At 44.7% G+C, this 12,495-nt stretch overlaps 1 protein-coding gene across 1 annotated transcript in view; it reads right to left on the reverse strand.

Moving 5' to 3' along the window:
* Positions 1–12,495, reverse strand: part of Lis-1 (LisH and WD40 domain-containing Lis-1) — a 75,382-nt gene that overhangs the window by 23,989 nt on the left and 38,898 nt on the right. The window contains exons 4-5 of the mRNA XM_080282055.1: positions 3,207–3,353; positions 502–658 (exon numbers count right to left, since the gene is read on the reverse strand). Of these exons, the coding sequence (XP_080138181.1) occupies positions 502–658; positions 3,207–3,353 (304 nt within the window). The remainder of the gene's footprint in view (positions 1–501; positions 659–3,206; positions 3,354–12,495) is intronic.

The raw sequence follows: 12,495 nt of genomic DNA on the forward strand, positions 1-12,495 counted from the left end.
CAAGTTGCATACCTCATATTATGAGGCACAATGAAGGTCTGCAAGGGCCACACTGCAAGTCTCAAATGAGGTATCTACAATTTACACTGGTTATAAACAATCACTCAAGGAAGGTAAACTACTTTACAAAGAATCTGCCCAGCAGGGAGTTATAATTAGGCTATAAGGAGCCATATTAACTCATGTCTACTGGTCAGTTTCATTCTAAAGACAGGTATTTCTGCTAAATATTGTACAAAACAATGATATTTATGGAATGTGTCAGCATTAGGGAATAAATTTAAAACACGCCACCTTTCTTGTATGTTTTTCAAAAGAGATCTAAAACATCATGACATTTTAACATTTCTGCCAATGTAAACTGGGAGAAACTGGCATATCATTTACATAAGAAACAATAAAACTCCATGAGGCAATTTTTCCCTATTTTACTGGAGGAGGGAGGGGGGGGGGGGGTGGAATGGAAAACTTGTAACAAAGACTTAGCATAATGTAACTAACCTAGAAATTTGCCAGTGTGATCAAATGCGATGTCTTGGATACTGTCAGTGTGGCCCTTCAGGGTCTTCTCATAGTCGCCAGTCTCGTAGTCCCAGACCTTGATGGTGCCATCTTCACTTGATGATACCATTAATGCGTAAAGGGGATGGAAGATCACCTGTTCAAACAAAAAGAAGAATCATCTACAGCCCTAATCATCTGCATCTCCACACACATTTCATCCACCCATTTCCACCATTTTTTGCCACCGTTTCCTCAATTTCCATACCAAACCTTTTCACACTTTCATTCAATGCTTTCAATAATTTTATCAGCCTCCTATGCCTAAACCCACCCTCAAACTTACAGAACTCTTTTCATCAGCCTACTTTTTATCTGTTCTGTAACGATACAGTACAATCTAAGCATTCACTTCTACTTTTCGATCAGACTTTCCTACCAGACATCCTTCATAAATTTATTTATTTAATAATGGTAACAGCCAATCCCACATTACTTCTTTATTATAATCAGTCATGGAAGGTTCTCTATATACATGTGAAACACAAAGAATAAAGAATATCTTGAATGCTTTCCTTTTTTTTCCACCTCAGCCCACATAATATTAAAAATGGATCACTAGTACCCCAAATGTGAGTAACCAGTATTCTCACAGGGCTGATCAGGTGCACGTATCTTTATAGGTATGGCCTGATTGATCTGAAGAACTTGGAGCCCAGAAACACCTGAACTGTCAAATCGCCAAAACCAATGCAACGATTTCTGATGCATACCTTCATAAGCATGGCTTGAAAATTTACTTATTATGACACATGTCAAAATCATTGACTTGATGTGGGCTGGCAGGTTCTGACATGATGTACACTGACTGAAAAAATCCAGAATTAACCTGCTTGGATTATAAAATGAGTTATCCGAGAGGAGCATGTGGAGTCAGATGGAGAGAAAGACTGACAAACGAGGAAGTGAAAGAGCATTGTGGTGTGGATGTGGATGTGATAGGAAGCGTTAGGAGAATCACACTGAGGTGGTCTGGACATGTAGAGAGGATGGAGCGTGACAGACTGATAAGGAGAGTGTATACGAGTGAGGTGGTGGTGGGAAGAGGGAGGGGGAGGGGGAGGCCAAGGATGAGATGTAGGGATGGAGTGGAAAGGTATATGAGAGAGGGGTGTGTGACCTGGGAGCAGGGCAATGAAATGGCAGGGGACAGGGTGACATGGAGGCAGTTTGTTTGTGGCCACTCCTTAAGGGATTAAGGCACCTGGCAATAAATAGATAGATAGATGGATTATAAAATGTTTAAGGTAAAATTATGAGAATGGATCTAACCAAACCTTAATGAATGTGTATGCATCTCATGTTACTTGAAAGGACCTAACTGGTTCTTAATATATGTGAATGCATCTGAATTTATATGACTTGGATCAATGGAATATGAAAACCCTAAATGTACCTACATGGAAATGAACGATCCTCAACTTACCTAACCGTATCTTAGTAGATGTTAAGGACCTAAAGAAGCTGAGCAAACCTTACTAGTCTTACTTAAAGATACTATTTGCCCTCATATAGCTCACATTAACTTGTGTGCATAGGTACAATTGTTGCCCCTGATCATTCCACTCATAAAACCTAACTTGTCCAAGCTTTTGGGGATATTCCCCACAAACAGTTCACTGTATTCAACATTACATAATTTCTACTGCACTGATACTTCATCCACAATTACTGCCTTCCTACTGCACACCTTAAGTTCCCAAAGTCCTATGACTGACAATCGTTGGTTTCCGAACTTGGTATGTGAAGTCCTATGGCCGATGATCATAGAGAGATTACAAAAAATTGGAGAGCTGTAACCCACATCTTTAATGATGTAAATGGCACCTAGTCATTGGAAACTAAGAGATGAGGTGGTGGGAAGCATGATCCAGCCCCCTCCCTGGGTGACAAGAGAGACCGACCCCACCCTCTCTCTCCACATCCCTCTGCCCCATTGGATCCTGCCCTCTGTGTCCCCTCCCAACTAAACTACCCCATATACCCTCTCTAAACTATATTGGTTGTGTGTGGCAGGCATATTCCCTCCCTTTCCCCTCCCCCAGGTGCCTTCCACCCACCCTCCCTCCACTTCCTGATTCCCCATTCAAAGACGTCCCGTTTTTGCTCATAGAGGGTGAATTTTTAATTTTTTTTTTAGTCGATTGTGCAGCTACCATTAAACATATGAGAGTGAAAAATACATTTACTGGAGTGTAAAATCAAGCTCTTCAAATCTATAAAACCAAAATTTAATTTGGTGCAATTTTTTTCCTCTCTCCATAAGCGAAGGGTAACAATCATCATTTTTGACGTTCTTTGATGGTCAATATTGCGGTAACCATTAGTCATATAAGAGTGAAGTATACAATTTCATGTGTGTAAATTCAAGCTCTTAAAATCTGCAAGAAAATATTTTATCTTGGTGAAAGCTGAAAAATCACACCTTCTTGTGGTTCTCAGGATATGGAGGCTGGGAGATTTGCAGTCATTAGGGGTTAACGTATTCATTACTTCTGTCAGTTATATTCTCAAGCACCACATTCTTCTTTGGTACTATCAAATCCAATAGGTTTACAAACACTTTGCCTACACAGATGCAGACTCTATCTTACTGATTGGTATGAGAGTATGGTAACGACAAAGCCAACAATTACACTACTCACCCTGGTAACGGGAGCTCTGTGTCCAGTGAGGCAATACTTTTCTGGGGGTCGAGGGATCCATTCCGTTGGAGACCTCTTGTCTCTAGTAGGTGCTCCTGCATTGTACTCACGTTCAGCCTCATTTAGTTTTACTTCCAGTTCCATCACCTGTAGCAGAAGAAATGCAGTTACTTAACCTCTTCAAAATACAGTACCACACTGCATTAATTGAGACACTGCTATATATCCTATTAAGTTGTAAGATACTGGAAGTTAGGAGTTCAGAGCAGTAATGTTCACAACTCTGTGCACATGATGGTACTACACGTGACATCCTGGTTGGTCTAATTTATAGCACTGCTCTCAACCCTGACATCAGAAAAAATCACATAAGCCTAACCTATTGCCTGATTTACAAGAAATCTGGGCAAGTCATGCAAAGAGTACACAGAATCAGAACTGGAATGCCAATTTGTTGGAAGGTTGGATATGAAAATCAATCAAAATGAGATGTGGAAGTCAAGACAATTAACCCCTAAAACGCGGCTGTGTACGGCCGATCCCCCCGCTGTGGCGGGGTTGTAGCGGGGTCTGAGTACCTGTGGGAAAATATTTGCCAAAAATCAGAGATTAACCCTAGAGCATTAAAATTTTTATGGCATATAGTACTTACATTCAGCTTTCTCCTGAGACACATGTTGAGCCTTCGTGGACTACCAAAGGACTTGTGAAGACTTGCAAAGTTGGGTAACAAAGTCTTCACTTTCACACCTCCAGAAACCCGGTTTTCTTTCTACCACAGCCTCGATCTGTCACAGTACACTTTATACAACAACGTACAGGTTGTTTGGAATCCGTATTTGTACAATAAGCACTGAAAATAAGGCTATAATGAATGGAGCGCACGGCCGACATGCAGCGCGGTGGCGATCTTCCCGTCACTGATGACACATTTCCCTTTTCAAGGCTAAAAACACGTATACTACATTATTTTCCATCATAGTACTTCGCAAACGTTCGCTTGTCACTATTACGGCCATAAAAATCACTGTCACTGCCAGTATTGTGGATCGGGAATGAGGAAGACCACCGCGGCGTGAGTTTATTCAGTCTTACGGCAGGCACTTTATTCTCGCTCCGGTCGGCCACTCGCACTTCATTTCTATCGCTCACTTTCACTCTAGCTGTCCGTTTTTTGCCTTACTCATCAGTGTCACTGTCCATTGTTAATATTTTCTACACAACAAACTGTCACTGTCAGAACATAGAATAGGAACATATGCTTTCAACTTCTTACACTGGAGTGACTGTCACTCGCAATACTTATATTATTACTATGTACAATTATTTACACCAAAAAACAGTCACTGTCAGTGCTTTTACAAGTACATACACTAATTTACACTCATCAGACTGTCACTGTCAGTACGTAAAAGAAAACTAAACACTAGTATCACTGTCACTCTCAGTATTATTTCCAAGAATCTTACCCTTATTTTCAATATCTAGTCAGGCTGTGGTAGTCAAAGAAACACGGGTAAGCACAGAGGGGAATTTTGCACTCTTTGCACTGCAAGGAGGTGCGCCTAAAGGTTCTGTCCTGCCTGGTAGTGTGGCTGCACACATGACACCTCCTCAGTGCTTTTCCCCTCTTGGCAGTGGCAGGCAGTGGCTCCAGGCGGTGTCGCTGAAGGTAGGCCTGACACTGTAGGCGGTCTGGAGGTGTCTGAGGGTGGCGTTTGGGACCTGATGCAAGTACCTGGCCATAACGCTGAAGCAGCTGGTAGACACAAGTCTTAGAAAATCTTCGGAGAGAGTAGTTTGCTGGCTTCCTGTTCTTGATTTTATACAGGATGAAGGCGTTCAGCATGCACATATCAATCAAGTGCAAGAACACCTTCCTGTACCAACGACGATTCTTCCTCAGGCAGTCTATCTCTCCGATCATCATGTCAGACTTGTCCACCAGCCGTATATTGACGCTGTAGTCAATGACAGCATCAGGCTTCATCACAGGCTCGCCAGTCCTTCTGTCGACCTTCCCTGTGGCCAGCATTTCCCCCTTGTGTACTGTGGTGAGCACATTCACGACTCTCTTATCATGCCACCTGATCGCAAGCATCTTGTCAGTTTTCTTCAGGTGCACGTCTCCTCGCTTTGATTTTTCAGCCTCGGGGAAGGCAGGGTAGTGTGCCCTATTGCTCCTGACAGTGCCACAGGATCCGACGCCGTGTTCAGAAAGGTACTTGGCGAGTTTAGGAGCTGTATAGTAATTGTCCGTATACAGGACATGATTCTCGCCAAAGTACTTTTCCAAAAGCACTTTCACCACAGAACCAGAGAATCCAAGGGGGTCAGTCTTGTCCAAATCGACATTGCTGGCGGTGTAAATCACGGTCTAAGATGAACCCCGTCTTGCAGTCGCACAGCACGAAAAACTTGATTCCAAAGTGGTGCCGTTTGCTTGGAATATACTGCACAAACCGAAGACGGCCCCTGAACAAAACCAAGGACTCGTCAATCACCACTTTCTTGAAAGGGCGCAAGAACCTCATAAACTTATCCTTGATCAAGTTCAGGATTCCCCTCACTTTCCATAATGGGTCAGTTTGGGAAGGCTCATCATTGTTCGCGAAGTGAAGGTAAGTCATGAGCTGCCTAAAACGATCGCGGCTCATGTATTTATTGAAGATTGGTGTGGGGCAAAGATCGTCTGAACTCCAGTATTCCTCCAGCTTATGTTTCCAATTGTGGGGCATCAATAACATCAACCCAATAAATACAAAGAGTTCCCTGATCGTTAGAGGCACCCATGCTGCCATCCGCGACGTGGATGGCGTTGCCGCCTCACCTTCTCCTTCACAAACTGCAGCAGATTGCCCCTCGTACCTGTTCGTCTCGGTACAAATCTGCTCCATTACCTCGTTGTCAAGGAAGGCCAACAGGTAGTCCAAGCATTCACCATCCTCTTGGACAGGGAAGTCAGCCTGAACTCCACACCCACTGTCATCAAAGGGCAAATCTTCCGGCACAAAATCTGAGCCCTCTGACCACACGAAGGCATCAAGAGTGCCCTGCCTAGGCTGGGAGGTGCTGGGGGCGGCGGGGGGTGAGGCAGGTCGTGTGGGAGTGGGTGAGGCAGGCGGTGAGACAATGCGTGAGGCAGAGGCTGTCCTAGGTCGTGTTGGTGTAGTGGTGGTGGTGGTGGGGAGATTATCAGAGGGTTCAAGGTCACTTGCGGTGGCGTGACTGGCGAGTTGCCTAGTGCGAGTAACCTTATGAGCTAGCCGTACACTAGGGGACAAAGTTCTAGCCCTACTACCACGAACACTAGGCCTACGGAAACCTCTACTACGTAAAGTCGAAGGTCTACTTCCCTTCCGAGGTGGTGAAGGCGACTCTGAAGACTCAGGAGACAGGGCAGCTGAAGAGGAGGACGAGAGAATGGGGCTGGGAGTGCGTGGCGGGCTGGCGGTGGCGTGACGTGGCGTAGGGGACAATGGCTGTGAACCGGGGTCACCACTCCTTTTCCTCTTGGCCCCCTTTCCATATTCTAAGCCCCTTTTCACAGGAGCCTTGCCTGTTGAGGTGCTTGGCACAGAAACAGTCACTTCTGGCACAGACTCAGCACTCGATTGCGTGTCAGACTCTGCCAGGCTTGACCAAACACCGACGTCACTCCCATAATCCATGGACGCTTTCAATAATTCACTGGCTATTGCAGAGTCACTCAGTCCCTTAGCAGTTCCTGGTATGGTTTTGAACGGGGTTGAGGTCACAAAACCCTTTTTCGGAGGGCTGGAAGGCACAGACTCGGAAGAGCTTGAATTCGACATGGTGTCACCTTGGAAGATTCGCGTGGACTGACGCTAAACAGGGGCAAACCACGCGAAAAAATCACAGTGTGACAACTGGGGAAACAAGCGTTTCCCAATAGCAGAAAGTGCTTGCGAGATGACGGCGCAGATTGACACGTATGAGCCGTCCGCGCGCTGCCATATCGCACGACGAGGGAGGGCCGCGCATCGGTGCGTGGGTGGGTAAAAAAAATGAAACTTGGCAACAACTGAGGTCAGTAGTACAAAGGTCAAATGTGCTAAACGTAGCTCAAGGGTGGCGGTACTGATAGACAATACCAGCTGGAGCCTGCTTGCCCGCGGTTATTTAAAATTAACTCAAATCGCAAACGCGACGATCAGCCGTTCTGTCCTTTGGGCCGACCGTTGCAAAAGCGACGATCTGCGTTTAAGGGGTTAAGAAACTTCTGACAACATAATAAATATGTGGAGACCCAAAGTTCTAAGGGTTCCACCTCATTTTTAGCATGGTAGTCAATCAAATGACTATGAAACTGCTTGTGAAATATATTATAAATGTATACTGTATGTATGTGTATATTTATATATATACAGTATATATATATATATATATATACATATATATATATATATATATATATATATATATATACAGTATATATATATATATATATATACATATATATATATATATATATATATATATACTGTATATACAGTAACCTCTCAACTAACACGAGTTTAAAAAAACGCGTTTTCGTTTTAACACAGGCAAATATTTAAGGAGATATGTTTAACTAACAAGGGTTTCTTGATTTAACAAGACTTTACATGTATGTGATAGTTTCAAATTAGCCGCGCGTGCCTTGGGCAGTCCTGAGCTGATAGACCGTGTGTGGTAGTTTATGCATAAATACAATTCTTTATTTGCCTCTTGCTTAAACTGGTTTTATACGAACTATAGTAATCGAAAATGAAGTATGGCCCGTTTCTGAGCAATTTGGCTCATTTTCGGACAAAATTTGGCTAGGAAAGTGATGGCAGATCTAAATTGTTACAACTTGATGCTGCAGAACAGAAAGAAGAAAACCACTCAGACGAAGATAAAGCAGTTCTTCATGAAGAAGACAGAAAACTTAAGGGAGTTATCTTTATCACCAGTAGCATGGGAGTCAGAGGAAGAGGAAGGACAGCAGAGTGAGGAGGGACAGCAGAGCGAGGAAGGACAACAAATTTCGGGTGGGGAGTGGTGGGAGGTGGGGGAGCGGGGTCAGGAGGGACAACAGCAGACGAAGTGATGCATAGATGAAGTGAGGCTGTGTTGTTGTTTGTGACCTACTTACTGTAATGAAAACATTGCTTTTACTGTAGTGTTTTTATGACCTACTAAAGCATTAATAATGTTGAGGAACTTTCACAATGCCGTGAATGAAGCAGAATTGAAAGAAAATCCACGTAAAAAACTAAAACAGTATGTATTTGGGGAGAAGTAAACAATGTTCCGTCCCACCTACAGCTCAAATGTTGTTTATTTCTCCCCAAATATACTGTTTTTGTTTTTTATGTGGATATTCCTTCAAATTAATGTTGTTGCTTTTAAGTTTAGAGCAGAATAACTCCCAAAATGGGTAGACTTTCCCAGAGTCCAGGAATGTGACCCCCAATATTACCATTGTTTCTTATGGGAAAACTATTTTAAAAATGCGTTTTTAACTAACGCGACTTCTCAGGAACCTAACACTCGTGTTATTTGAGAGGTTACTATATCTATCTATCTATTGCCAGACGCCATAATCCCGTAAGGGGTGGTCATTGACTTCTGAGTTATTTGTTTTACGGGGAGGGGCACTAACCCTCCACCAACCCACTTGTTGACATGTAGGGAGCACGAATGGTTTGGAAATATGGTTACCACCCAGTGTTGTAAATAGTTTCTTGGCTTACGGGAAACCATTTGGCTTGTCACTCAATGTAATGCCACCTGTAAAGGAAAGAAAAACAATATGAAGTGACGGGGGGGGGGGGGAAGATAAAGGCTAAGGAAGAAGTAGCCAGCACTACATCAAGTGAGTGGATGATGGTCGCCACCACCTTATATATATACAGTATATACATACCTTCATTCTTTCCTCGTCCTTCTGCCTAATATATATATATATATATATATATATATATATATATATATATATATATATATATAGACAATAATATATATATATATATATATATATATACAGTAATCACTCCAATATCCGGATCAATAGAGCCATCGGTAGGTTCGGATATTGGTTTTGTCCGGATATTGGGCCCCAGCTTATGGACTTGTACTTACGGACCCTAACACAGAGAAACACCTATACAACTCCCTCCGGACATGCATAGCACCTATTTAACACCCAAATCACACCAATAAGGCACATAAATGACTGAAATAAATGCAATAGACACATAAAATGTGGGTTTAGAAGTATGTTCATACATTAATAAACATTCTGGTACTTATGGACTCTAACCGAACCTAACCTAACCGAACCTAACCGAACTCTGAAAAACCCATTCCTACTGCACATGCATGAGGTAAGTTTAGTATGGAAAGAAGTACAGTATGACACTTTCTGGTAAGTATAATATGGGAAAAAATACAATATGAAACATTCTGGTAAATATAGTATGGAAAATAGTACAACATGAAACATTTTGGCTACTTACAGCAAGTCCCTGGCCACCTCGATGAATAACCGCCTCCTCTCGGACTCTGACAGTAAGAACGATTTCCCTGAAGCACTTGCACTACACTCTTCCTGAAGTCTTGCACTGAACTTAGTCACTAACACACAGAAGTCCGTTCTTTTCACAGTGTTCACTTTAGTCCAAATAATGTTCCATTAAATTTAAGTGTTGCACATTAACTTTTCCCAAGTTTTTTTAAGTTTCCAAAGCCAAAACAAAGAAGGTTAGTTACGTTAAATTTCTTTTCTACTTAGTCTTTTCTCCCAACTTGAAAACCTTAACACAACACACCGTTTATTTCAAATAACAACACTCAAAATTCCCGTTTGGTCAAGTGGAGAAGTTATTGCTGTTTATTCACTGTCAGAGCCCGAGAGTATCACTGGCAGGCGTCCAAGTGGTGCATCGGTGGGTAGTGGTGATGGCGTACCGAATACAGAAGACTCTGAAGACAGCCGCAAACTCACGTCGAGCGGTGACTCCACTGTAGCTGATGTGCTGGGCTGTGGCTCGGAGCATGAGGGCCTGTCTTGGGGAGGCAACTGAGTGGAACCAGGGCTTGGCACAGCGGGGGTCACGGGCCTGAAAAAACTGTCAATCGTTGACTGACGCAAGGACCGACGATTCTGGCGATTGATGATGCGCTGCCGGAAAGCACGCACTTCCTCCACGAGTCCCAAGGGCCCCATCTCCCTGTCGCAGTCCGGGTGTTCCAGGTAGTCTAGGACGAACTCTAGATGTTCCTGGAGTGCGCTCAGCTTGGGGATGGCTGGAGTAGTGTCCTGCTGGGCGGAGTCTGCATCATCATCGCCTTCGTCGTCGGAATCTTCAAGTTCGGGACTGACACCAGCAACTCGAAGACGCGATCTCGATATCAGACAACGTCTGATACCCAGGATCGCCCTCGTGAGGTCGTCCAACCACTCACGAACATCGTCACATCAACATCGTCGCCGTGCGTACGTAGCCGTGCATGGAAGTCATCCACGTCAAACCCTAGGAAATCGTACTCACATCTGTTCCGAGAAGCAGACGAGACCAACCATTTTCAAGAGTTTTCACAGGGACTTCCTTCCATGCACTAGCCCAGTTGTACAGCGCAGACTTGATGTTGTAGCGGCGAAGGTTTTCCAAAGTCCGCTTGCCTCGAGTGTCACGTCCTTCCCTGCGCTCGTCCTCGTCCTCGAGAACCACCATCACCTCGTCCAGGAACTTCCGACGGTACAGGCGCTTTGTTGCCACGATCACTCCTTGGTCCATTGGTTGAATGAGAGCAGTCGTATTAGGTGGCAGAAACATGCACCTAATACGGCCATTCTCAGCAACCAAGTCCTTGTCGCACGGGTGGGCAGGTGCATTGTCGAGGAGAAGGAGAGCCTTTACCTGGTCGCGAGGAATTCCCAGTGTCTTCGTCTGGTAATGTATGACCTCCTTGACGAAGTGATGGTGAAACCAGTCTTTGAAAATCACAGCTGTGAACCATGCTTTCAAAGAATGGTACCATACGACAGGAAGGACATCCATCACCCCACGAAGGCACCGAGGCTGCTTTGCACGGCCAACAATAACGGGCTTAAGACGGTGCATGCCGTTAGCATTGGCACAACACAAAGCAGATATCCGTTCCTTAGAAAGCTTGCGGCCAGGTACACGCTTCTCCGTCTCATCGGTGAGAGTGTTCGTTGGCACCGAGCGATAGAATAGGCCAGTTTCGTCACAGCGTTATAGACTTGACCGAGAGTGAGGCCCTCCCTGTCGATCAAGCCTTCACCTTGTGCCGAAACTCGTCCACTCCATCTCTCGTTAGCGTCCAATGCTTCGCCATGTGCTTTACGGTTAGTAAGGCCATGTCGCAACTTGAACGCGAAGAGCCAACCCTCGGATGCCTTGAAGTCTAGGGCGTCGTGAAGCCTTGCAAACTTCTCAGCAGCAGCCTTCAGCTCCGTTCCACGTACCATCACACCAGCTGCACGTTGCTGTCGATACCAAATCAACGTGGAGCGGTCGATCTCTGCATACTTGGGAGTAAACATAACCTTCCTCTCCACGTGGCGTTTGCTCTCGACGAGAAGTCAGCCGTGTACTGCATGAGCTTGTCTCGGGAACGCTTGATATCAAACAAAGTCGACCGGGCCAGGTTGAACTCGCGGAGAATGCGAGAGGAAGACCAACCCGCATCAACCTTCTCCAATATCTCCCGTTTCTTCTCCAGAGTCAACACCACTCTCTTCCTTTCTCAGGAGGCGGGGCCATCATCACACACACTAAGAGTAGGGCAGAGAGCAGCAGGAGGCCTTGCAGCAAGTACGGCACCACCACAAAAGCGAGCACGTGGGCAGCCATTACGAAGAGCGCAGGTCCAGTCGCGGTGAGAGACAGGCGGGAAGTGGGGAGGATGCAGCGGCGCTCTATCGGACGTCGGAGGAATGACGAACCAAAACAATGCTCTCACGCGGCGCGCGCGGCAAGTTCAAATTACGGACGGCAAAAAATCGGTTTTTTTTCCAATTTTTTTGGATTTTCGGACCATTTTGGGAATGTTTGATCCCAGGACGATAAGGTTCGGTTAGTGGGGATGTTCGGTTATTGGGCGTCCGGATATTAGAGTGATTACTGTATATACATACCTTCATTCTTTCCTCGTCCTTCTGCCTACAGGTGACTTTACACTCCCTCGTCTGTCTTTCTTTCCTTCATTCTTTCCACTTCCTTCAGCCTGTGGGTGACTCTACACTGAGTGACAAGCCAAATTGTATCCTGTG

Source organism: Coenobita brevimanus, chromosome 92 (genome assembly GCF_032717465.1).
Source record: "Coenobita brevimanus isolate Jiangsu-jjx chromosome 92, ASM3271746v2, whole genome shotgun sequence".
NCBI lineage: Eukaryota > Metazoa > Arthropoda > Malacostraca > Decapoda > Coenobitidae > Coenobita > Coenobita brevimanus.